General features: G+C 37.1%; 1 protein-coding gene across 2 annotated transcripts in view; it reads right to left on the bottom strand.

The window, feature by feature from the left end:
* XIRP2 (xin actin binding repeat containing 2) overlaps positions 1-27,423 on the bottom strand; it is an 83,867-nt gene that overhangs the window by 45,777 nt on the left and 10,667 nt on the right. The window contains exons 2-3 of one of the 2 annotated variants that reach the window (XM_084798899.1): positions 8,900-9,054; positions 2,474-2,611 (exon numbers count right to left, since the gene is read on the bottom strand). In XM_084798899.1, the coding sequence (XP_084655025.1) occupies positions 2,474-2,611; positions 8,900-8,956 (195 nt within the window). In that variant the 5' untranslated portion in view covers positions 8,957-9,054. The remainder of the gene's footprint in view (positions 1-2,473; positions 2,612-8,899; positions 9,055-27,423) is intronic. The other variant, XM_084798900.1, reaches the window with a different exon arrangement.

Genomic DNA, 27,423 nt, shown 5'->3' with positions numbered 1-27,423 from the left:
TGCTTTGGTGTTTCACAGCACAACACACAAGAATAGTGGACTTGTGCTACTTCCTTTTGGTTACCACAGGATGATTTCTCTACTGATAAACATATGCTGAGAACTGCTATGTAAGTGAATAAGATGCAGGTACCCAAGGTAGTCAGTATGCTCTGGCCACAGCAATTTGTTCAGTGATGAATGGGTATCCTTCATTTCCCTCATCTCTGTCTTGCTGTCTCTGTCTCCCCCCCACCTCTCTCTCTCTCTCTCTCTCTCTCTCTCTCTCTCTCTCTCTGTGTGTGTGTGTGTGTGTGTGTACCCTGGGAGAAAGATTCTCAGTCAGTCTGGGTGGTAATAGAATGAACTAAATGGAACAAGACTAAGTAATAAAGAAGAAACATAATTAAAGTAAAACTTAAAACCAACCAATCAGCAAACAATTATGTAGTTCATATGATGGCCTACACATTGGTTTGTCTTTAAATGATTTATTTTTAATTTTAGGTGTGTGTGTGTGTGTGTGTGTGTGTGTGTGTGTGTGTGTGTGTGTGTGTGTGTGTGTGTGTGTGTACAGTGCCTGAGGAGGCCAAATGAAAGTGATGGATCTCCAGGAGCTGGAAAAGGTGGCTGTGAATCAAGCTATTGATGTAAGAGCAATATGTAGTCTACCATTGGGCTACTCTACTTCAAGTCTTTATATTGTTTTAAGCCTTATGAACTCCAACTTATTTCTGTAAATAAATCCTGGAGCTAGATTCCTTTATAATCTTGATGTTATACCTTAGAAAATTAAGACACAGAGAAGTTAAAGAGCTTGCTAACTCTCACACAGATAACTAAAAAAATAGGAACTTGAACCCTGATGATTCTAATATCTCTTCCCTTGACTCCTACAAAGAGGCCACACTTTGACAACTTTCCAGCTACTGATATATCATCTGTTTTGCAAAATTTTTCCAAACTATAATAACTAGAGAGTTGTACAAATCAGCTTTGATACCCCACAGGAACCTAAATCAATTTCTCATTTGTGAGTAAGACTTGGGTAGACCATAGATTTATTTTATGCTTCCAGATGTGATTACAATTGCACAATTGTGTAGATATTCAGATTAAATGAAAACATGTTGCTATTTGAACAAAAGCTATTGCAAATTTCAGAATGGAGAATAAGTGTTGAACTAAATCCAGGGTTCTTCTAAACAGAGTAGAAAGACCTTATACAATTACAAAGCTGCATACCAATGCAACTTCAGTGTAAGTTAATGACGGAGGCTTTAGATCTATGCCATTCAACATGTGAGTGCAGAGACTGAACTGAACTCTCATTTATGAATCTCAAAGCCTATGGTCTGAGAGTCTATAACACGACTTTCACATTAGTAAAGTGTCTATAAACACGTTCTTGTTTCTGTGAGGAATTTGTTAAGTTATTAACATAGTTATATTTTATATTTTTGACAAATTTTAGTTAATCACATCATCTACACTTGACCCACTCAGTTTCCTATATTTTAACAGTTATATATGAGATCGTAGGTTGACCATGTCTTACTTTCTTGGTCACATTATATGCCCCGAGGCATCATTTGGAAGAAATATATTTAGTTAAATAAAGTACACATTTTTACTTTCCATACAAAGCTAGAACAGGAAAACTATTGTCAAAGTATTGGACTTTTAACTATTCCACCTGATGCCTTGACTGCTTGCCATACATAGCACCCAACCAATTCATATTTATGAAATTTGTTTAGCTCTGCGTTTCCTATGGGTTTTAAAAAATAAAACACACCAACCTTATTTCATATCACAAAATTTCATATCCCAGTTACTTCCTTTCTCATGGAAAACAAAGGCTTAAAGTACATCTGTTTATACCAAAGTTGTGAATTTTCTGAGCTCCAAGCTCTGTTTGATGGGTTTTATTACTTGGGTTTTCACATTTAAAAACCATTACAGCTCATGAAAATATTTGATGATATATGATACTGAAGTAATGAAATGGGAAGGTTTTACATAACAGAAGCCATATTATGTGGTTTTATGTAACATCTGGGTTCTACTGCTTGACGTTTGATGATTTTAAGAAAACAAAATAAAGCTCCCACAACAAACTCTCAACAATGCTTCCTATTCCATCTATGCAAGCAACCAGCAGAGAATTTGGAATAAACCACAACCTAGAAGCCAAATCTCAAGGCAAACTTTATTCTTGGCATTTGTATTTACTCTTTAGTAAGTTATACTCTTTAAATTTCATTTACGTGTGAAATGTAAGACACCTAAAAAGAACATTTCAGCATGGCTCACATGGCATAATATTCCAAGTGAGTAAACCAACACGTTAATATGCTTGAATGATTTTCTAAATGATAATTTTTTTAAATGAGCAGTGAAAATATTCTAATATGAGAGGAGTGTTTTTACGTTGGTGAAGACAAAATCAACTTGAAATGATCTGCACATCACTTACAGTGGCATCCATTACCTGCTCAGACCTGCTTTCATGTTGGTATTGATACTCAGAAAAGGCATTACAGGTTGAAGTCATTTCATCCTTTTCAAATTGTCTCTTCATCTTCGCTAAACCACCAGGCACGGTGCACACTTCTGATTCTTCCATGACCTATGGTGATTTAAGGAGACATTTTAGCATTTCCTCTGCATAGATGGCATGCTCAGGCTAGTCTTTTACTATAGTTGACAGTTATTGATGGGTGGAACACATAAGGAGATATTAACACAAATGATCACCTTAGCCTTCTGTTGAAAGTAAACTGTCCAGTTGGTTTGTAATTTACCAGACTTTTTATATAATGTATCTTGAAAGCACTTAGTAATATCACCCAGTGTCAGATAAATTTTGATTTCTAGATTAAGTTGAATACTGTATTCCTCTAATAATGTACTAGATGACTGGTGGGTATAACAATGAAATCATTTGTAACTCAAAGTAAAGCTGTCATTAAGATTTCAAACATCTGTTCAGGGAAAAGACACATTATCAAGAATAAGTGCTAAAATAATTTTTAGTAACAACAAATTTTATGTCAATTATTTTGGACGAACAAAATGAAGAGCCTTATGTAAAATGACCTAAAACTATCAGTAAAAACTGCCGCTTCTGGCGGTACAGTGCTAGGCGAGCTTTGCATGCATTCACATATATCCCATCATTTCATGCTTCTTGGTATCCTGTGAGCCGTGGACATCCGTTATCTGCACTTTAATATAAGAACCTGGGATTAAGAGATGTGAAGCATCTTATGTTTTTATATGCAGGCCATTGTGTGCAGATATTAAATCTGTCTGTCTGAACCTTGATCTGAATGACATCTGTCTCAACCACCAGCCTCAATGAATAGGCTGGGAAACAGTTGCTCTTCCCCAGAGCTGACACATCTCAGTTCTGGTTTGATCACTGGCATGTCAGCAACACGTGGCACGAATAAGAGGCTTGAACAGGAGGGCATATTTTTAGATGAGAAAACTGATCTCTGTACATAGTTTGGGAAACAACTTGCAGGGCACTAAGAAGCCTTGTCAGATGATAGGACTCCCAGGGAAGTAAAAAAAGGGCCCAGGGATTTGGTTTGTTGACTCAACAACTTCCTTATCCCAGCAGGAGCTCTAGCCCAGCTGGGATGCCAAGTGACATGCAACCTGACCCATGCCAGCCCTTTGCCTGGGAAGTTTCTAGTTCTCTGTGTGAGGGGGTGGAGATTCTGTGACATTTCAGACCACACCGGGACTCCTGAGGTCTGGACCAGTACTGATATAAATAGCTCTGGGAGCAAAGGACCTTGTAAGTCATGGGAGGCCTGACAGATACGTTCACATCCTACAGACTCTGTGTACCCAGGGGCCTGGAGTCTTCACCCAAAATATGGCGTTTCTTGAAAGGTTGTGAGAAATATATCTACCTTAGGATAGGCCACACAAGTAGTAGCATCTGAACTCATGCATCAGAGTTGGATGAGTTCTTGCCAAACACTGTAAATGTTTGCACCCTCATAACATTTTTCTGAGTTCATGCTTTCTCAGTCATTTCAGAATGTGAATATTTGTTAAATGGGAAGAGACAGTTGCATGCTCCTTATGTATTCCATATATAATCTGAAATTTTCCAAATCTTTAAATTTTTTTGTAATCAGATTATATTTTTTATTTTACTTTGAAATATTTTTACATATATATTTACATGCATTATACATATATGCAATAAACTACCTACAGCAAGAAGAACTATGAAACAATCAGGAATAAATGTTACATTTTTAGTGTTTTGGCTATTTGTAATTCCCAATTAATTACTGACATTTGATATATGTTAAGGTCAGTAGAAAATTTGTGATCCATTTTGAAATTTAAGAGAGTAAAGAAAGAGATGGGTGAATTAAGATCACAATATTCTCTTTAAACCCATCTACCATTTATTTAGAATAAATGGCTTCTTTGGATAGATTATATGCAAATAAATATAAGTTTTAAATTTTAGAAATTAATTAATTATTGTCAAGAAGCTTTATAGTTAAATAAAAAGCTATAAGTAATGAAAAATCATATGAATTTTTATTTTATATTTTGTTTTTAGAGAAAGGATTTCTTTGTGTAACAGATCTCCTTGTCCTAGACCCACTTTGTAAACCAGGCTGGCCTTGAACTCATAGAGATCCATCTGCCTCTACTTCCCAAGTGCTGAGATCAAAGACATGTTCCACAACCACCTGGCTGCAAATATGTTTTTTAAGCCTAATTAATTATGCCAAGAAACCAGATACTCTTCCATAATCATTTGTTCAAAGGAGTATCAGTTCTCAATGTCTACAGCTTTCCTCTTACCTACCATTGATTGAAATATAGCTATACCCATCCCTTTCCCTTGACATCTACTTTGGGAGCAGGCACGTTACACATACACAGGAGCACACAGCTGCTGACTTTCAGAACCTTATGAACATTACTACCCCTGCTATTGTTGGGGCCACTGTGACACACTGTAGCTTTTTGTCAAATGGATTCAGATAGGTCTCCCCAATGGTGGATAAAAATGATGCTAAGAATGCCTTGAACTGGTCCTGTAGAGGAAGGGCCACCCAAGTGAGATGGCAAGTTATGCAGTCTGTGGCCATTGCTGGAGTGACACCTGCTCACCGGTTCACTCCGATGGTCTAGCTTTGTTTAGCTCCATGTTCTGAATGGCTCCAACTAATCTGTGTTATTTTTAATGACCTCCTGAGACTGTTTATTGATAAATCGTTCTTAAATTTACTTTTATGCTGTTTCTCAGGTTTGGGCTTGGAAACAAGATCTGGAATCTAATGGCTACCATAGACAAATATATTACACAGTCATCAATTTAAGATGTAAGCCCAATCAGTGGCATAGATTGGTTTTTGGGAGGTATGACTGAAAAGAAACAACATAATTTGGGAAGTTGGACAAAAGGTGATTTTTAATCCTAATTCTGGTAAAACCTGAGCTAAAGTTCCTGAAACAATTTTACATATTGGACAGGGCAACACTTCTTGTTACAGATTTATGGTGTGTGTTAAAAAAAAAAAGATAAAGAGAGTGAGACTACTCTACAGAATCTGGCATTTAAGTTGTTGCTCTGTACAAATTACCCCCTTCTCATGTAAGACTGTCTGCAGACTGCTGCTTTCACATGGGCACACACACACATGTCGAGCCACCATCACCAGCTGGCAGTTCACACAAGGAGGTCACTCTTAGCTGCTCAAGCATGTTTGAGACATATTGAAGTAGGTTTGGGAGAAGAGGTGACTTCTAGAATTTCCACCTGCAACGTTTGTGTCAGTTGTGTAGAGTCACAAGTAGCCTGGTTAGCCTAAGTGATAAAGTGTTTGGCAGCACTGACAAACAAGACTGTTATTGTACTTTGTTTTTCTATATATGGGTTGTTTTTTTTTTTTTGTGAGCTCATAAGTGTTCTTATTTGTTGTAATATTTTCTTGATCATAATATTTGAGACAAATATAGTATGGTAGCTTGAGAGCCAAATACTCTCTTGTATAACATACTCTTGTATAAAAAGAGAGTATAAAATGGTTTAAAAAAGCATCAGCATCATGAATCTAGGAATTTAACTTAGTAATTGTAGAAACTTTTAAAAATGGCTTTCACTAAAGTTTTGGCCTATAACTTGGGAAGAAATAAAAATAATTATATTTTTTCATGTAGAAGATTTTCATATCAGCCTTTTAAAAATATATTTTATTAATTTATTCATATTATATCTCAATTGTTATCCCATCCCTTGTATCCTCCCATTCCTCCCTCCCTCCTGCTTTCTCCCTACTCCCCTCACCTATGACTGTGACTGAGGGGGACCTCTTCCCCCTGTATATGCTCATAGGGTATCAAGTCTCTTCTTGGTAGCCTGCTATCCTTCCTCTGAGTGCCACTAGGCCTCCCCATCAAGGGGACGTGGTCAAATATGGGGTACATGAGTTCGTGTGAAAGTCAGACCCCACTCTCCACTCAACCATAGAGAATGTCCTGTCCAATGGCTAGATCTGGCTAAGGGTTCAAAGTTTACTGCCCGTATTGTCCTTGGCTGGTGTCATAGTTTGAGCAGGACCCCTGGGCCCAGATCCATCTGTCATAATATTCTTCTTGTAAGTTTCTAGGACCCCCTGGATCCTTCTATTTCCCCATTCTCTTATGATTCTCTCACTTAAAGTCCCAATAGAACGTCCTCCCCTCTGACCCACTTTCCTGGTAAGTGAAGACTTTCATTCCATATCAGTCGTAATTTTTATTTCTTGAATAGGATTCTTTAATTTACCTGTGGTGTCCATATTATTTATCTTATAATAAAAGAATAAAGATGTATTTAAGCATTAAGTAGCCTCCAGATACAGCACACTATAGTCTATGGAAAGTTAATAAAATCCAACAGCAGCTAATTCTTTACAATTCATGAATAAGGGCAGAACTCCATTCATCTCACAGTGAGATCTGACATAAATCATGCAGGTAGGCTGGGCAGTTAAACCTTATTTGTTATATGATAAAGATCACTGGATGTATAGGACACATAAGAAGTGATTCTTGTTCAATGCACATTGTCTGTAAACAGTAATAAAATATCAAAATGATTAAAATACCTCCTTTTACTATGTTCTTTATGGGAATTATTTTCAAGAAGAAACATTGGTTTACACTACAAAAGAGTTTTTCCCTCATTTTTTAAAAAGTCAAACAAATTTTTTCTTCATAGCATTTTACATTTTGCCAATTTGAAGATACAAAAATGCTATAGTGAACAGTAGTAAACACAACACTAAGTACACCAGGGTAATGTTGGCATTCCTGACAGCTAGATAATGGAGATCAGAGAGTTAGGATAAATAGAAGAACATATATATTTTCTTCTTCAAACAAAACCTATTAAGCTAGGACAAGATCAGTCAATGACTAAACATAATTAACATTTTATAGGACTATTGTTGACTATTATAACTTCTGTTTTACAAGTGGACTGTGTGCCCACTTTTAGCATTTTTTTAGTGCCTTAGAAAAACCAAATGATATCATGATACTAATCTGTTTTATGACATATCCAATTATGGGAAAAGATCTAAGTTTTCGCAAGCAAAACCATTGCTTACCAAATAGCAATTATTTAATGAGGAATTTTCTCATCTTAGAAATGGTCTGATAGCTTACAGATCACTTTTTTTTTTTTTTGAGGATTTTATACATTTTAATGTTGGCTGGCTGCTTCCATAGCAGTTTAGAACTACAAGTGTAGTGACATTCTTAAAATTACCAGCAGGGGGTGCTCACTAAGAAGACTAGCAGTGTAATGTTTGTTTTGAAAATGATCTACTTACTAACGTAACTTCTGTACACTCATCCCAAATCTACGCAGTATCTAAAATGTATTTTAATGACTATGTAAAAACTTAAATGTCATCTGCAATTGGAGGGCTGTTAATGAGTTTGGCATAGTCAGTCTTGTCTCTAAATAGTTTATAAATGTTAAGTAGCTATTTTTAAACCCTACCTGTGGGATCTTCTCTCTGTCTCTCTGTCTCTGTCTCTGTCTGTCTGTCTGTCTGTCTGTCTCTCTTTCTGTATATATTTATATATGTGTGTATGTGTGTATATACATATACATACATACATACATATATGTATATATATATTTGGGGATTATAATTATAAAAACAATTCTTATATTTCATTAAGCTGAAGGGCGAAGAATACAGAATCTATCAAATTCTTTTAAATAACACTTACTATGGGTTGGCTCTAAAATTGGTGGTCTTTCTGAATCTCATAGTTTTCCATAATTATAGTTGGTTTAGTAAAGTGTCTGCATTGATAATCGCTTTCATTTCTATGTTGATTAAGCCTCTCCAAATGGATTCAATGCATAGCGAGAAAAGCAAAAGAAATTACACTGCAAGGGAATTTAATGAATGATACACAAGGCAAAGGAGGCCAGCACATAAGCCCACATTATTAAGATTTGAAATTAATTCTCAACCTTCCTGAGGAGAACAGTTATAGGTTAAGTGGTAATGATGACAATAATAACACATTTCTGCAGTGCTTTCTGGCTTCCACATAAATTATCTCCTTGCTTCTTTTCCACGACCCTATGTGGCAGATGATTGTTTCCATTCCTCAGCGCAGGAAACTGAAGCTCAGGCAGACGGGTCAAGACAATAGTTCCGGTTCATGCCACCATCAAACAGGCACATCGGAGGCTTCAAATCTGAAGGTCTGTATCAGCTTCACGTTTTGTTTTTAAGTTTTTGACCCTCTGTCAGAAATATAATAATGCCTAGAACTATATTTGTTTTTCAAAAGTAAGGGAAAAAATATGGGCAGACAAGCCTGCATACCACACCATGCAAAAATCTCCAGAGGCGCTTACATTAGCCGAGAAGCTGCGGGCGTCACCCCTGGAAACAGCTGCCTGGTACCTTGCCATCCTCTCCTTCAGAGAGAGCGCCTCGAGGAGGAGATCGGACTGGCCTTCCCTGCCAGCTGTACTACTGGCTTCTCCGGACTTAGTAAGGTTGAAGGTCGCTGAAAACAAATGTAGCATTTTCAGATAGGTGTCAACTTGAGAAGAAAACAGCATCAGCTATGAACAGCCAGGGCTTCTAGAGTACTCGGTCTCTTAACCCGGACCGCAAGTATTACAGCACTCAAAGCTTCTCTGTCAATTTCTTTTCTCCAAGCTTCCAGGCAAAGCTGGAAAATGCGCACACAGGAGAATACCCTCATTACTGCCCGTCCTTCATACTTCTACAGTTAGTATGATGACAAATGATGGTTTCCTAATAGCTACATAATCTTAATTAACATTCAGGCCGGGCGTGATGGTGCACACCTTTAATCCCAGCACTCGGGAGGAAGAGGCAGACGGATCGATGTGAGTTCGAGGCCAGCCTGGTCTACAAAGCGAGTCTAGGACAGCCAAGGCTAACACAAAGAGAACCTGTCTCAAAAAACCAAAAAAAAAAAAAAAACCAAAAAAAAAAAAAAAAAAAAAGAAAGAAAAATTAGCATTCGTCAAGAACCATATCTTGCATTGATGGTAAACTCTGCATAAACATCTCATATGCTTCTCTAAGAATATTGTGGGTAATGCGATTTCCTAAAGTTTACATGAGTGAAAACAGAAGTCCATAGTAGTTAAAATAACAACAACAACAATAACCGCCAGCAACATCAAACTTCCCCAGGATCACACAATTCCAAAGGGGCAAGTTTGAATACAGTTGGATTATTAGCAAGTAAAAAAAAAATTGTTCTTTGTAGCTTTCCTCATGCTAAAACCCTGAAGGAGGTACATGTAGCTAAAAACCACTCTTTCCTTTTATTCAGAAGTAGATGCTACATAGGAAAGACCAATGGTATCACTAGAAATGGCATTTTTCTGTCACCCATATCAAAGAGTTTGCTATTTTTCCTACTAAACCATCTACCAGACACAGAAGAGCTGCACATCTGGTTCCAGTGCAAAGATCTGCTTGCAAGTTTACAGAACCCTAAGGTGAAAGGCTCCTTGTGACTAACTTAGCCTAAGCATATCCTTACACATAAGGCAACATGTTTCTCAGGACTTCCTGTCAGCGAAAGGAACATAAGGACCCCCATAGTCATGTGATTGTCCACTGCTAGGCAGCTCACATGTGCCAAAAACTGGTCTCAAAGCCAGGTTTGACATTTTAATGTAGTGCTTTTCTGCTACTATTTTGCTAGATGGTTGACCACTACTCATTCTAAAATGTGCATGTGCATACATGTGTATATGGATGTGTGAGTATGCATTCACCCCTTAAGCATGCACCTCAAGATTGTCTCCTTAGTGATTGTAGCTTCTGGGACAAAGATACAACCCTTTGGTGTATTTTATTATGTAGGTTGGTTTAATGCAACCACTCTAGACCAAGGTGTAAATCATTTCAAACACTAATGCACCAACCCACTTTCTTCTTTCTCCATTTCTCCTCAGCCCTCAGCCTCCAAGTTAAAACATCTTACTGGTTGTTATGTTTAAGTTTTTTGGTGTCTTTGAGATTTATGTACACAATGGCTTGTAAAAACAACTTTTGTGGTACAAAAAATAACTAACACTACTTGCAGTTTAACTTTCTGACTAGGTATTTGTGACTTCTTATTAGCATAAATATTTTATATGTTTAATAAAAGTATTTTTTTTACCATGTCATAAAATGCAAACTGTAAAGTATCAAGAAGTTGCATGCTATAAGCACTGTGGTTGACTGTACCACAAAGGTCAGCTATCTTGAAATTTAACTGCCTCCCAATGTTCCTGATAAAAATTTCTCAAAAATCACCATAAGTCTTTCATACACCCAAGAAGAGATATTCTAATTTTTCTGCATGTACAATCTATATGCACATATAGGTTCTATTATATTCAGCTGCACTGGTCTCATTTCATCGTGAGTAAGAGCTATACAGTTTTTAATAAAATATGATGCACTAAGTGCTTTTCATAATAAATATAAACTTTATTTTGTATAATAGTAAAAAATTTCATTCCTTTGTGATTAATCTTATCCAAACCTAGTATTCGTCCCCCCGCCCCCATAAAATGTTCTGATAGTGTTTTACACATGAAGTTTTCCATTGCTATTATATTCCAACTTCTGGGAAAATGCTCAAGGTTATTATTAAAGCAATCAGTGGCCTGAGCGCTCAAAGCCTTGGATCCCATTGCCTCATGGCCTTTTAGGCAGTCAAGAAACTACTACATTTTTGATGTGTTCTCCAACCTTTCTTCCCATTGCTCTTAAGTAACTGCATATTCAGCTAGGGGCATGGAGTAGAAACACCATAGTGAGCAAACTGGCAACCAAGTTGCTTCCTGATCTTCTAAGTCAACACCTGCTAATTTCCTATTAAGGAAAAAAATGATTTTCCCTTCCTCGTTCTGTAAGCATGGGACCAGGCACGCCTATTGTGGGGCCAGTCCCATCCGACACAGTACCTCAGCCTTGAGTAGACAGCTCCTTCCTTAAGGGTGTGTGGGGAAGAAAAGAAGACAGTGAGCGACAGGGCGTCATCATTTCTCGATGCAGAACAGCTAACTTAGTTTAGAGAAGAGCACAGATACATTTGAAGTATTTTTCAATGTAGGAGGTAATAGAATGATGAAGAAATATATTTGCTTTCAAATAGTACATGTGGGAAAGTAGAAAATGATGAAAGAAGATTGCTATAAATAAGACAAGAAACAGAGGAAGGACAGCAGGTTACCAAGAAGAGACTTGATACCCTATGAGCATATACAGGGGGAGGAAGTCCCCCTCAGGAACAGTCATAGGGGAGGGGAGTAAGGGGAAAATGGGAGGGAGGGAGGAATGGGAGGATACAAGGGAGGGGATAACCATTGAGATATAATATGAATAAATTAATAAAATTAAAAAAAGACAAGAGAGCAAAGTAAAAGGTCAAAGTGTCCCATGAAGAAGAAAAAAGCCCCAAATATTTAGATGAGCTCTGTTAGGAAGCCTCATAAGTACTAAGATCACAAAAAGACTTTTTTTGGAAGTTGTCTGTCTATGGGCCTTACAGGAAATTCATTGTACAGATGTGTAAGGTATAATCAAAGGAGGACAGCCATTTCCCTGTTGTTTACAGGCAAAGACATCGCTGGGCTTAGAATCCATCACATTCTAAACACTCCAAGTATCCTTTATTGCTTATACCAATGCAAATGACAGTTCATTGAAACATCAATTCTTTATGTGACATAATAAACCACATAAAAAGAAATAACATGGAGAGAATTATGAAATAAAATTAAATATTAAAAAATACAATCTGTTACGAAGACAAGCATTAGACACTGAACACAGGAATGCCTTTCATTAAGTGATCTGTTTGTCTTAGGAAAAGATGCAAATGATCACTTTTGTAATATAATGCATTCTATAATACATAAAACTCAAGTTATTGTGTCCATACATTTGCTTTTCTTCTACAACATTTAGAAATAAACAAACTTAATTGACATCTTTTTCTCCAGGCCACAGAAATTCATTATATCTGTCTTGGTTTTTCTTTCCATGTAGAGTTCATATTTAAAGCAGTTTTAAAGTACACTGGTGCAGTATTTATGCTCAGAGAATTCTTGACCAATTATTTACATCTGCACAACCAGAGAAGACTGTGTATTTACCAGCCTGTGTTTCTTAAAGGTGCTACCATAATGAGTCTCAGTTACCAGACACTAAGTATAGTAAGAAACCATCAATGAGATTATTTCAACCTGAGGTTTTCTCCTACTTTTATGAGTCTGTTTGCGTGGAATGGTACTTAGCAATACATAGCAACTCTCATTGATAAATATCCCGAAAGGTTCATTTATCTATTTAGTATGAACTATTGTCATTTAGCTGGTCAGATAGTTTGCAGTTTGGCATTAAACAGTTTATATATGTTGGATGTTAGAATGAAAATAAGAAGTGATGAGCTTGTCTCATTAAAATTTATCTTACAATACTGAACATTATAAATTCAGTCCTAATAATTTTATACAGTAGCAATGTGAAATAAAGGCCAGCCTCCTGAGACATAAATCCAGGGTCAATGTGTTACTCCAAAGTGCTGCCAGCATCATAAAAATGTCCGCACATAAAATGTCCAATGTGGCAGGGTTCACAGGGACAAGTGCTCTGTCACTGTCTCATTTATAAAGCCAGATTTCTTGTCAGCAAGTTTTCAAAATATAAATACTTCTTATTGCCTTTAAAGCTCTGGAAAAAGCCTTACAAAAAGGATGAGTGCATAATAAAATAATAGATTGTATAGGTTGAAATACATGCAGTAGGCATTAGACACTTTAAAACTGGCTCACCTACCTATAACTTAAATTGACGTGAATCATATGAAATTTCCCTACCAAACATGGAACACGCAAAAGTTTATAATATGTTTAAATGTCATAATGAAACCCATTTTTACATAAAATCATATTCACTAATATAAAAGGAATGCCTTGAAAGAACAAAAATCCTATAGAATGAAATGGAAAATATTTGAGCTTTTTATTCCAGTAAGAAACTGCTAGCTAATGTTGGTTGGGAGGCTGGTATCAGCCAAGCCAGATTCTCAGCAGAGATCAAGGTGAAACGAAAAGATGAGAAGACTTCAAGACTTGAGAAAAACACCAAAAGTATGAAGGTACTATGGCTTGCCACAGATTAAAAATGAGTGACATATTAGCAACAACATGAAAGCAGATGACAGACACAAGGAATAGAGGAAACTCTCAGCTACACATATCACATTGTAAGATATAGTAGAGGAAATACATTGTTGAGAGTGAAAACAGTTCCGTAACCCAGAAGTTAAGCTAATCAAATACCATACCAACTCATTAGTAAAATGCTATGAAAATTTTCCAGTTTATGACTCACTCAGAAATTTATAATTCTATAGGAGCATGAAGAGTCTTTGGGATTAAAAGAACATCATCCAGACACTCTCAGATAATATTTTTATACACTGGATATCATAAGGAACTAGAGAATCAGCCATTGACTAATGAAAAGTTAATTGTATGACCACCAAATGTCTGTGTGAATCTAAACTGATAACCATGAGGAAAAGAATGACTACACCCTAGGTTTAATAGATAGATATATTTCTATAGATATATAAGGTAAAATAGTTAATAAGGTTTTCAAAAGGCTCAGAGCCCTAAAGAATATGGCATTTAAAGATATTTTGATTATTTTAAAGATTCTTTGAATCTTTTAACCTCCTGGCAACACCTATCCTCCCTCAAAGAAGATGATGAGCATCAAAGAACCTTCTTTTGGAGATGGCTTCAAATGCAGCAAACAAGCCACTGGACAAAATGTCCTCGCTTCTGTTACAGACAGAATTCGGCCTAAAAATGGGTATAGTCACTGGCCAAACTCTGCCAAGACACAGTAAGCAAGTCCTCAATAGTTCCTGCCTCACAAGTATATTGGGCCAGAAGGCTGAAGACGATGCACCAATGTTATAGAGAGTTTTGGGTGGCTGTTCAGGCAGCAAACTGTCTCTATTTTTCATTTTGGAAGCTGCCACAGTGTATTTCTGGCTTACTCAGGTAATTAAGTTTTATTCCTTATCAAGTCTCTGATGGGGTTGAAGACAAGATAGTTTTGTCTTGTTTAGGGGTTAAGATGTTTTTAGGTCCAGATAGATGCTTTAAGTTAATAGAGATGAGATGTGATAGACACCAATTTTCATTCAGAATTTTAGATTCACCAAGATAGGAAAAATTTTTTTTCAGGGTTACCAAATACAAATGGCCAAAACAATTCCTGACTGTTTCATTATTCTTCTTGCTGTGTGTAGTTTATTTTATTTATGTGTAATAATATAATGTATATATAAAAATAATATAATAAAAATGAGAATAAAACAGTCCACACTAGCCATGCAACAAAATCAAGCAGCCAAAATCAAGGAGAGCCTCTTACATACTACTTCCAAAAAAAGATAGTTATAAAACCAAATGTGCCAATTATTGAATTAGTAAATTGCATTATTAGTAAATTAGTAAATTGAATTATTGAATTAACATTGTAAGACAGATATTTTTAAAAACTCCCAAAGAGTAGACAATACACTTAAAATCATCTAGAAAGAAAATATTGGTAAAATATATTAAGTACAAATAAAGAAAAGATTTCCAAACTGTATTTTTTCGCTGGCAAAATCATAATGGAATCAAATTCTACAGAGTAATAGAGAGTGTCATTGTATTGTTGAAATACAGTACTCATCTAATACCTGTGGATCTCCATGCTCATTATTATTGTTCAGAAACACAAGATATCATATGCAATAATAAAAGAGACATTTATGAATGGGTGTCTATAATTATATCCTTTCATTTTTGTCAGAGTAAATTAAAAATACATGATTTTAATAATGGAACTAATACGTTTACTTCTGTATATCTACAAAGAATGTAGGGTGTCTTTATTATTCTCCAGAACTCTCACCTTCTTGGAGGAAAACGTTTATAGCCCCAAATGGTAGTGTGCTTCCACAAGGTGAGTATGTGAAGGCAGTCCATAAGCTTTCTGTGCTGTAGGGGTGGGGCTGAGGGCTTGCCAGGGTCATCATCTGAGACACATTCTGTGCCATGTGTGCGTGAGAGAGATGCAGATAGGATGAGACAACAGCAAAGCTGACACACTGTGTAGGAAGAGGTGGGCTGTGACTGTAAGGACACCATAAGGAGATCTTTACCCCTCTGCATGTGGCAAATGAAGTACAGGTTGGGTTGAAGGGTTAAACATTTTTAAAGTGAAGAAAATATTTAGAAGACTATGGGTGGTTTATAAAATGATTTCAAGAGAATCTCATTTATATAAACAGGAAAAAACCTGGAATTTTATGTAGAAAATATAAAAGAATTCAAGGTCAAATATTTTAGACAACGTTTGTGGGAACAAAGAAAATTAGAGATGGAGAATAAGCGATGGGTTTAAGTGTTCAAATTTCAATAAAGATCACCAACAAGTCATCAAAACATTCTTGAGTTATGGGGGAAAGAACTGGAAATGAATTACAAGTGAAAAAGAAGAACCGGGCAGTGCAAAGTCAGACAGTTTTATTTAATACTCGTGATCATACTGTGATGGGGGGCTTATTTTTTTTCCAGGGCAAGCAAGTTTTGTTTATTAACTGATAGTTTTAAAACTTGCGCCTTGCCACACGGCTCATGAGCTGTACACTGGAGGAGTGGCTGGGCATGCTGGCCTCCAGTCTCACTGTCATGCTCTGCTGCAGAGGCCTTCCGTCTCTGGTGTTAGAGCTGACCTCTTTGGGATTCTGACACACACTGAAGACCAGCTGAGACATTCAACCTCACACGCTGAATAATTATCAGATTCTTAATAATTTCATGCAGGAGACAGAGAGTATTGGCCTAGCCAGACCACAGCCTGTAAATCAATGTAACAAATTCCCCTTTAAAAAAATATATAAATATATATACATAAACCATTCTATCAGTTCTGCTCTTCTAGAGAACGCTGACTGACACAGTGTCTTTCTGTTGTGAACTGGTTCGTATTACAGATATAATAAAACATTTAACAAACTCCCAGATGGCTAACACAGTTGTGAGTATGACGAAAAAGAGACTCCAATGCTCAACAGAAAGTTAAACTGTTTAGAAGGAAAAATGATTTGAACCATCTTTCTCTGACATTTCTCTGATGCCACCACTAAAGGCCTTGATGAGGCCCAAGAACAAGTCAAGAATGTGATGGTGGGTTCCCACGGATGCCTGTAAGGCCAAAGGAGTCTTAGATGCCACTTTCAAGATGGCAAGCTCTTTTACAGTGACATAGTAGTTGCCTTGCTATTTATTCTGGATGTCTTATAAAGATGTCAACTGTTTAGTACTTGGGAAATTGATTTAGAATTGAGTTGGGAAAGTGCTGAGCTCAATTTTATTAAATCTAAACATATGACCTATAACCAAATTTGGATCTGTATGATAGCATTAGACATAGCATAGGCTCAGGTTCGTTAGCCAGGATACATTTTTCTATACTTTAAATATTTGCATATCTTTCAGCCAATAAGAAAAATTCATCCCTATAAGCATTTAAAGTACTTCTGTCATGGCAAATATGTAATCAATTGAGTTTTTTATATTCTTATCTTTATTTGAATATTATAAGACCAGGAAATAGATAATAGAATGAAAGAGCAAGAATTCAGCCCAGTTTTTCCTAAATTGTAGCTTTTAACACAGTGAGGAATGACAAGGGAGTATGTGAATGCCACAGTAGCACAAAAACTATCTCACAGCATCCTTCTATCATGCAGATTGTTTCTTTAACCCATCATCCCATCGTCTCACTTTCCCCAAATCCATCATGCTGTTGCAGGTGTACATGTAACTTCCCCCCAATTCCATCCCTACATCCAATTCTACTGAACTTTCTTCATTTACAAGGGGGTGTCTCTTTGCTGCACTGTAAAGAATTAGTCTTTGTCTCCTTATCAAGTCTTCAATTAGAATTTTGTTTACCACCTAGCAGAAGACATCCTGGAAAGGAATTGGCCAAGTAGAATAACAAAAAGAAGAGAAGATGCAACCTAAGTTGGAAAAAATAGGAATTGACCTAAAGATGTTTATATCTCAGACCCTATAACCTATGATATATTAAATTACATAAAGATGCATAATATGGCTATTGCTATGGAGCTAATGAGTTTAATATGGGAAGATTTTCCTAGATGCTTCATAGGTTTAAATTGTAATCCCAAGAGACTTCATAAGTGAAAAAGAGAAACAGGAGATAGCATAGTAAGGACAGAAGAGCATGGGAGAGAGAGAAGCAGTGGTTGCACTGTTGGAGGTAAAAGTGAAACAGACTAGATTGAGCTTCTAGAGTCTGGGACAGTGGCTGTAAAGCTTTTTGGAGGATCTTGGCCTAGAAGTCATCTTGATTTCTAAACAGTAAACCTCCTTGGGGACTCAGGACGCCTACAACAGCAATATAACACATTTTCCCCTGATGTTTGTGAACAAAAAATAGGAGACTGTGCTAGCTTGTTCCTTTAAAAAAATTTTATCTTATACATTGCATTCCAACAACAGTTTCTCTTCCTTTCACTCCTGCCAGTCTTCCCTACTTCTGTCTCCCCCAGATTCATTTTTTTTCCTTTTTCCCTTCAGAAAACTATGTCAAGTTGACACAGCTACAGTTATTTAGGAAAAGGGAACTTCTATAGAGGATATGTTCCCCTGAGCTTGGCCTGTGGGCAATACTTTGCTGCACTTTATTAATTAGCAATTGATATGAGAGGCCCCAAGCAGGACAGGTGGTTGCGGAGTATATAAGAAAGCAAGCTGAAAAAGCCTCGGGATACAACCCAGTAAGAAGTGTTCCTCCACGGCCTCTGCATTATTTCCTGCCTCCAGGTTCTCTTCCTCATTTTCCTAAATGATGGACAACAAGCTGTAAGTTGAAATCAATCCTTTCCTTCCCAAGTTCCTTTTGGTCAAGGTGATTATCATAGCAATATAAACCCTAATTATGACAGAAACCAAAATTATCATTCATTGCACAAATATAGATAGCTGACTAGTAAGTAAGACAGCGAGAGAGAGAAGAGAGAGAGAGAGAGAGAGAGAGAGAGAGAGAGAGTGCACTTGGGTCAAATGTCCATTCACACTGCCCTTTATGGAAACAGCAATAACTTGCTCTATAGATTTTTTCCATAGGCTTTTTCAAGATTCTACCACACCATGGGAATGACTACTGGTCAGAGAGCAATTATGAATGAACAGAATTTAAGCGGAAATTTGATAATCATTAGAATGAAAATATTGCCAGTTTGGGCATATTTGAGAATTTAATCACACTGATGTTAAACATTTTTAATTAATTGCTTAGCTTAGAGAATTGGCTTGTTTAAAAATCAATAATTAAATGAAATGATTTAAGTTTCAATGAAATGGTCAAATAAATTGAACCATTAAATGCTTGTAGATGGTTTATATTTCTCAGCATAAGCTCCGGTTGGCCGTTTTTCTTTTCTAGAACAATCAGACCTCTCACACCATAATCATAGTAAGCTGTCAGTTGCTGAGTACCTATCATATGCCCATCATTTTTCTTGAATTATACATTGATTCTCATATTTGATAGGGAATTAAGTCCTGTTTTACTGATGAAATAATGAAGATAAGATAAAATCAAGAGCTGGGGAAACATTTCAGTGGTAAAGTGGCTGTTGTGATCATTCAAACACATACAATATTGTAACAGCTAAACATTTTTGGAGGACTGTTTGAAACAATGATTTCTAGAATCAACAAAGCCATTGCACACATGAACTCATAGTGACCGTGGTTGCACATACAGACCTGTACAAAACCCGCTCAGTCTAAACTCTAGCATGGAATGTAGGAGAGCCTCCTGAAGGCCTGCCCATAGCTGAGGAGGAATATGTGGTTAATGGCTGCTAGGAGGAAAGCTCGTTTCTATTTAGGATATGGCCCCTGATAGGTTGCCCATGTTTCAGTGGACAGCCCTATATAGTCCCATGGCACTGCTAATGGACTCAGTGGGTTTACTAACTAGAAAAGCCTGTTGGGAGGAAGAAACGATAGGGCTGTTTGCAATGAGTTTGAGGGAAGGTTGTGGGGGGTGGGTTCAATAAAAAACACACTGTACAATTCTCAAGAAAGAATTGAAACATTCTTTAAAACCTGCGTATGCACAACTGTAATCCTAACACTGAAGGGGGAGCCAGGTGGATCCCTACAGCTCACTGCAAGCTAACCAAACAAATCAATGAGCTCTGGGTTCCTGGAAACACACTTCTGAAAACAAACAACAGTAAGCTACCTGGTGTTGACCTCTGGAATTCACATGCATGTAGCGCAGCATTCATATGTGCACACATGCAAACATGCATTTATACACACAGTTTACAAACACATATACACATGTGAATTTGATATAATTAAATACAAAGTGGCTGAAAACATACATGAATTTCTGCAAATGCACTTGTTTTATTCTGAAATGCCCATAATGTAAAGGTATTTTTACTAAAATATTATGTTTACAATTTCAAGTAAAATTTAATTCAGGATACAAATCCTTTCTGCTTCCTGAATAACTGCATATTATCCCACCTAGTTATGATTTCAGTCTAATCTAAGGTAGATCAAAAGGAAACAGCACATTGTATTTCTACAGCCCTGAGTGGGTCCCTTTTCATTCTCATAAGCTTGCGCCTGAAAGTGGAAATCACTGTAGATTGTTCAGTTGCATTGCTTTGGTCATTACAGAGACCACACTAATGCAATGTTAGGTACAGAACCAAGAGAGCAGGGAGAGGAAAGGACGTCACTGAAAGATGGAGAAAGTGCAGAGTAGGGGGTCATGGCTTTCATTTTCTAGTGATTTATTCTGCACCCTGGATGAAGCGTGGAATGAGGCTTCTTTTTTCCCTCGATTTGAATCTATCCTCCTCCACCGCTGAGGGGATTTGGTACCTTGTCCTGGTAAAGCAGTCAATCATTGGCCATTCAGTGCTATCAGAACAAATCAATCATTATATTCAGTCATGATTTCTTGGAAAGAGAAGGAGAGAAAAGTACTAGAGAAATCCTCAAGAAATATGATATGCTAAGAAGTGTTCATCTGACCTTATTTCTAAAACTAGAAATAAAGCAATTTGTGCCACTTTATTGCTGGCTTCTGAGTTAAACAACAAAAAAAGTCCCAGATGGTCATCCTGCTGAGGAAGACAGATTGTCTAAAGACATTCCACGGGCAGCTATCGTTATATAAGTTATCTTTAGGAAGTTGCAGGCATATATTGCACATCTTTGCCAACACTCCAAACCATACTGATTTGCACATAAAAATAGATTAAATGATGAAAGAATTAAAATATCACAACTAGTCTAATGGCAACTCCATCTCTCTTCCAATTTTCTCCACTTAACTAAATAATGGATCTTTAAATTTAGAGATTATACTTATACCTACAAGAAGAACATCATGACGGGTGGGTCAGGGCCTCAGGGTGTGTCTGTTTAAGCTTTTGCACTAACCAAGGACAATACAATAGTAAACACCGAACCTCTACTCTGATCTACCCAATGGACAGGACATTCTCCACAGTTATGTGGAGAGCGGTGACTGATTTTGACATAAACTCTGGTGCTCCATATTTGACCACTTCCCCTTGGTGGGGAGGCCTGGTGGCACTCAGAAAAAGAGTAAGCAGGATACCAAGATGAGACTTGATAACCTGTGACCATATAGTAGGGGAGGAGGTCCCCCTCAGTCTTAGACCTAGGGGAGGGGAATAGGGTGGAAGCGGGAGGGAGGGAGGAATGGGAGGATACAAGTGATGGAATAACAATTGAGTTGCAATCTGAATAAATTAATAAACTTAAAAAAAGAAATTATACTTCTAAATTAAACAGGATGAAGCACATTATTTCCAAGCGTATGGGAGGCAAAGTCACAAAGAGACATGGGATAGATGGTTGGATTTTTCTATCTCTAAAATATAAGTTTGATTACTTATGGAATCTGGGTTAGATCATATCTATTCCCAGTTTATTTATATTGGATCAGCATCTAATTCACTGTAGAAAATTTTATAACTCTATCTCTATCAGTCTTGGTTGGACCTACTTTAGAAAAGCAAGGTACTAGGAGACTAACAATCTGCTTTGGACCCATAATTTTTTATTTCTAATCTTCCTCTGATAATTAATGTTTGACGTTAACTTATTTGCTTAATGTTTTTAAACCTCCTGTTTCTTACCTTTAATTGGGACCTAGGTAGTTGTCTGTGGAGAATATATGTAATCTTATGAAATGAAATATTCCAACATAGTACCTTTCATAGAATAAACTCAACGCTTTCTCTCTTTCACTCATCATAATACTATGATATATCCCTAGATGAAGGTATATGGATTCATATATTTATAAAAGGTATATAGATAAACATGCCTAGGGTGAGAAATAAAACATGTTATAAATATTAAAATTAGTATGTAGCAAAGAGGGGATTTGGCTCTGATATATCTAGTTTTGCATTTCCATAATTTAGGAACACATCCCATCCTGCTTTCTGTCATGATGCCCCAAATCAAACTCAAGACATGAAAATATTGGGTAATTTAGAGTAACGGCTGTAGCAAGGAATAATCGTACACGTGTGATCATACTGCTGATGAAAAGAATATGAAAGAGGAAAATTACTTAATAAAGGAATATGATAGTCACAAGTAGGTTTTACTGGTGTTTTGACAGTAGAGAGTGAAACAAGTTTGTTTGTGAAAATAGATTCAGAGAGACATCCTAGGACACAACACTTTGAGGATTGACCATGCTTGTTAAACAAGCTATTTTTCTGGAAGTCATTTCACTCTTTTAAAGCATTAGTGTGTGCGGGGAGACTCTACAGCAAGCCTTGAACACATCCCAAAGAGCGTGGGTGTTGCAGTAGCTCTTCTCGAACAGCACGATAGAACTACTAACGGCCTGAAAGCAGACATATAAAGAATCCATTGTGAGATATTACTTTTCTTAAGGGCTATAGTTTGTTATATTAAAGGTATAAGAGGTAATTGGTGCTCTGCTCCAGTGTGTGCATTGTGGAGATCACATTCTGATTATTGTTCCCTTTCTGTGGAAAGCTACATTGAAGTGTACACTAAAACCTGGATTTTTTAAAAAAAAGTTTAAAGTGCAGATGTTTATAAATTAAAGCAATAATTATTTATTTTCATTTTTAGTCTAAATTTTATACAGTATACTTGGATAGTATTTTCACTTTAACTCCTCCTAGATCCAGCTTATTTCCCTGCCTACCCAACTTTATATTCTTCCTCTTAAAGAAGAAATTAAAGTGAACAAGAAACAACCCCCTTAAGAAACCCACAAAAATTAAAAAAATAAACAGGTAAAAGACCAATAACACACACACACACACACACACATACAAAACAGATAAATCTAAAAGTCTACAAACATACCATTGAATTAATTTTGTGTTGTCCACCTACTCCTGGTCACGGGGCCTGCCCTGGAGTGTACTGATGTACTCAGTGACACTCCATTGGAGAAAGCTGCTATTTCCTTTGTCAGCAGCGATCAATTGCAGAAAAAGTCAGAACAACTTTGAATCAATCAGGTGCTGCATAAATCTCCCCTGTTACTCTTAGCATGATATAAATACCCTTTGCATCCAATTGCAGTTTGTAATTTCAACAGAGGTCTATGATGTCAGATTCCTAATGATGCAGTGGTTTAAGCCACAGCCTACAAGAGTTGGTGTAATGTGATAGTCTTCCCTGCTTTGGATACACATGGAGTGCACAGTTACTTAAGTCTCATTTGCCCTTAAGTTATAGTTATTTATCTGTAAAATTATGACATTTGCATTTCTCTCTTTTTCCTCAGCTTCAAAGCCTAATCCTGAGAGTAGGCAGAAAGTTGTGGAACTCATGTGGCTTCTTTCACCCCCGTCTTTACAGGAAGAAAATGTCAAAGTCAGTCTATACATACATATCTGATTGAAAGCTGTCCTTTGGCATGCCTATTAAGATAGCTATGTTCATGAGCAGGAAGTATTTAATTAACACTTTCCAGCCAAAGCTTTATTAATTCATGTTCCTTAAACTCAAGTGTAGTAGAAGATGAAGAGAAAAAGGTGAGAAGTGGAAGAGAGAGTGTAAGAAGATGTAAAAATGATCACATACAGGTCTTCCTCATACAGTTTCAAGTAAAGTCTTCATGTGCTTGCAACTTTGTATATATTTCCAAATATACATTTATTTTCTCCACCAAAAACCTTAGGTGGGTCTCTTGAACTTGGTTTGGTCTTCCACTGCATTAGGGCAGTACCCCAAAGTGGCTGGGAACTTATTCTGCAAAGCTAAATATCCTTTCTTTTCTTACTCAAAGTTATTTTTAATATTTAAAACAATAATGACTATATATTTTAACAACTTGCCAGCACACTATTACCATCTGTCTCATAACTTACTGATCTGTAGGTTAACCATTTCGACCTTGATTTTATATTCTCAATCTGAACTTCATCTGTTTTCAAAGGGGCAGCACATATTTTTCCATTACAATGGCTGGCCAGTGACGAGATTAGCTTATTACAAATCTTTTTGTGTGATCGCAAGAAGTAAAAACTACATATAGAAGGCATAAGCAGGTGTTTTTCTTACCAGTGAGTGGCAAAGTTATCCAAACACTTTTGCATAAGGGGTTATTGAATTTTTTATTATTGCCTGGAACTAAAAGTCACAGATTACCAAGAAACAAACTGATGTTTCAGATTAAAATAGTCAGCTTCTCATCTATGTAATATTTTGCATGACGTAATCAGTGGGTACCCTGAAATGTCTTGAAATAACATTACAAATTCCAATGCCTATGGTCTAATGGTCCTCACTGTTTTTTAATGCTATTTTTTTAATGAAAAGAAAGTAAGTCTTAAATTCTGTGATGTAAGTTTTTAAGAAAAGCAGGAAAGTTATGTAAAAGTTAAATTTAGTGATTCTTTAAGAGAATAAAAACAAATGCCTAGCTTGTGAAACTTTACAACAATAAAATCCAATTATTGACCCAAATTTGCCATGCACAGGTATGAGGGAAATGAGTATATCACATGAGCAGGTAAAATTTAAAACTGTGAAAAACATTTGCTGGAAAGTAAATTCAGTAATTGTTGCTAATGAAAAATTTCCAAAAGTAGCCATGTCTTCATCACCTTTCTCAGCTCCTTAATCCCATGAGTTGATTGTAGTGAGGAGATACAAAACCAGCACATGTTTGCCTGTGCACACTCACATAGATTTACACCCATCTTTCTTGGGATGACCATGTACTCAGAAGCAGCATTTTCTTTTATCTGAGTTTTGGTGTATGGGGGTGTCCCAGGACACACTTGAATTGCATGCTTGCTGAGGAAAGGTAATCTAGCACAAAACCCTAATTTTCACTCAGTATCTAGCAAGTTCTGAGGACTGTGATTAAACCCACCAAGCTTGACACTTGGCTGCCTAAGAGAAAGGATCACAGGGGAATCTAATACCTCAGAGCACACTACGTTTTATATAACTCCATGCTTGAGCATGTAGTTCTTAAGAGGCTTATACTGGACACAGATAAAACAATCAGACCAATAGCTAAACACACACACACACACACACACACACACACACACACACACACACACACGTGCGCGCGCACACACACACACCACAAAAGTGGATAATAGGTGGAGCTCCAGTCTTTCCAAGAGATGTTTTTCATTAAGTCTATTTTATCCATGTTACTTCTGACAAACACCTTGCAGTTGGTTGGAAGAAGATGTCTCTCATAAGTCTTGGGCATTTGAATATTTCTTCTGCAAGTGGCTGTTTGAGAGAAGATTAGATTGCATGACCTTGGTGGAGGAGGTATGTAGCTGGAGGCATTTTGAGGTTTTACAAGACATTATTTCCAGGTAGTTCTCTCTGCTTCCTGCTTATCTTTTCAGATTTGAGCTCTTAGCTGCTGTCCCAGCCACCTGCCTCCTGCTCCCTTTACTCCACCACCACAGACTCTAATCCACTGGAACCATAAGCCTCAATTAAACCTTTTCTTCTAAAATTTGCCTAGGTCATGATATTTTATCCCAGAAATAAAAATGAACTAATAACATAATTCTATGTTACAAAACCTTTTTAAAATCCAGCATGGCTTTTTTTTTTCCTCTTATTCCTCACAAATTTGTTTATGGACTCAAGCTTTCCAGTTGTGGAACAGTCAGAACTAATGAGAAATGTAGTAAGAATTCAATGAAATATGAGTAGACTTGTTGAGATATTAGCCTATGTGCAAGCATGTGAGCTTTTATTTGTTGTTAAGGGCACGCGTGCACACGCGCGCACACACACACACACACACACACACACACACACACACCATGAACATATAAGCAATAGATTAGGAGTGGAAATGCACCCAGGAAAGGTATATGGGATGTAGTTGAACTTGGTTTCTGTAAGGTAGACAGTCTGAAACCATGAGCCTAGATGAGACACATGAGTGGGAAGTCAGTTGTGACAGCTGACAGCAGACCCAGACTGGGTGGGTAGGATGGCTCCTTCAAGCCTTCACAAATACTCTCGAAATCACAAGTAGAGAATCCTGAATTGATTTTGGCCTTCATTAAAAAGCATGTGTCATTAGGACAAGATCTGAGTGCCTATTACATCTTGTTGTCCTAATTCTTTTTATGGTTGTTTCTTATTTTAGTTGTTTTTATTTGAAATGTTTATATGTGTATAAAATGTATCTCACACAACTCTCTAACTTCCTCAAGGAACCTTCCATCACATCTTATCTGTACAGAGGCTGGCATGGATTTCTCTTTGTTACCCCGGCAGGCCTTGAACATGTGACCATCTTCTTGCCTCAGTCTTCTAAGTGTTAGTATAACACCTGTGAGCCACTATACCTGGCATCCCATTTGTTTCTGCTCTTGTGATTAATTTTACTCTTTATGACTCTCTTGCCTCACTTCTAATGCATTGAATCATTTTATGAGCACATTGTCTTTTGATTTCTCTTAAGTGGTTGACTGGATTCTGCCTTGCCTAGTCTACCATAGATTCCCAAAGTAAAGAGTTTGTTACTTGTTACTGAATGAGAAGTCCCCTATCTTTCATTTATTGTGGGTGGTTCTAAGACAGAAAAAGAGGTGAGCAAGGCAAAGGGAGATGCAGTGAGAGTGCAGACTAAGGAAGTGTAGAATGTCTCGTGGGTCACTCTCAGTTTCCATTGTTTTTGAAGAGCAGAAGATGTAACAAGATTCAAAATAAGGTCAGAGGATATGTTTTGAGAGCAAGAACTAGGTCAAAATATTGAGCAGGTCCAATGTGGATGTGGTGGTTGTGGTGGTTAAGTGAAACTTCCCTTCATAGGCTCATAGATTTGATTGCTTCATCACCAGGAAGTGGAAACTATTTGAAAGGATTAGGAGGTGTGGCCTCATTGAAGGAATTGTTTCATTGGAGGTGGGCTTTAAGATTTTCAACAGCTCAAGCCTACCCCAGTGTCTCTCTCTTTCTGATGCTTATACAGACCCAGATGCAAAACTCCCAGCAACTTCCCCAGCACCATGCCTGCCTGTATGCTGCCATGCTCCCACCGTGATAATGAGCTAATCCTCTGAAACTGCAGCCCAGTCCCAACTCAACTTCCTTTACAGGAATCACTGTGGCTGTGGTTCTTCCAGATGAAAAATTGGAGTCACTAGGACTCAGGTTGGTGCAGAATTTAGGTTCTTGAATAATGTGATGCTGACACCAAGAATAACAAGAAGGTTATTCGTTTAAAGTGCTGG

This window comes from Acomys minous (assembly GCF_964271855.1).
Source record: "Acomys minous genome assembly, chromosome: 10".
NCBI lineage: Eukaryota > Metazoa > Chordata > Mammalia > Rodentia > Muridae > Acomys > Acomys minous.
Note: the sequence above shows the minus strand (reverse complement) of the source record. Positions and strands in the feature narration are given on the sequence as shown.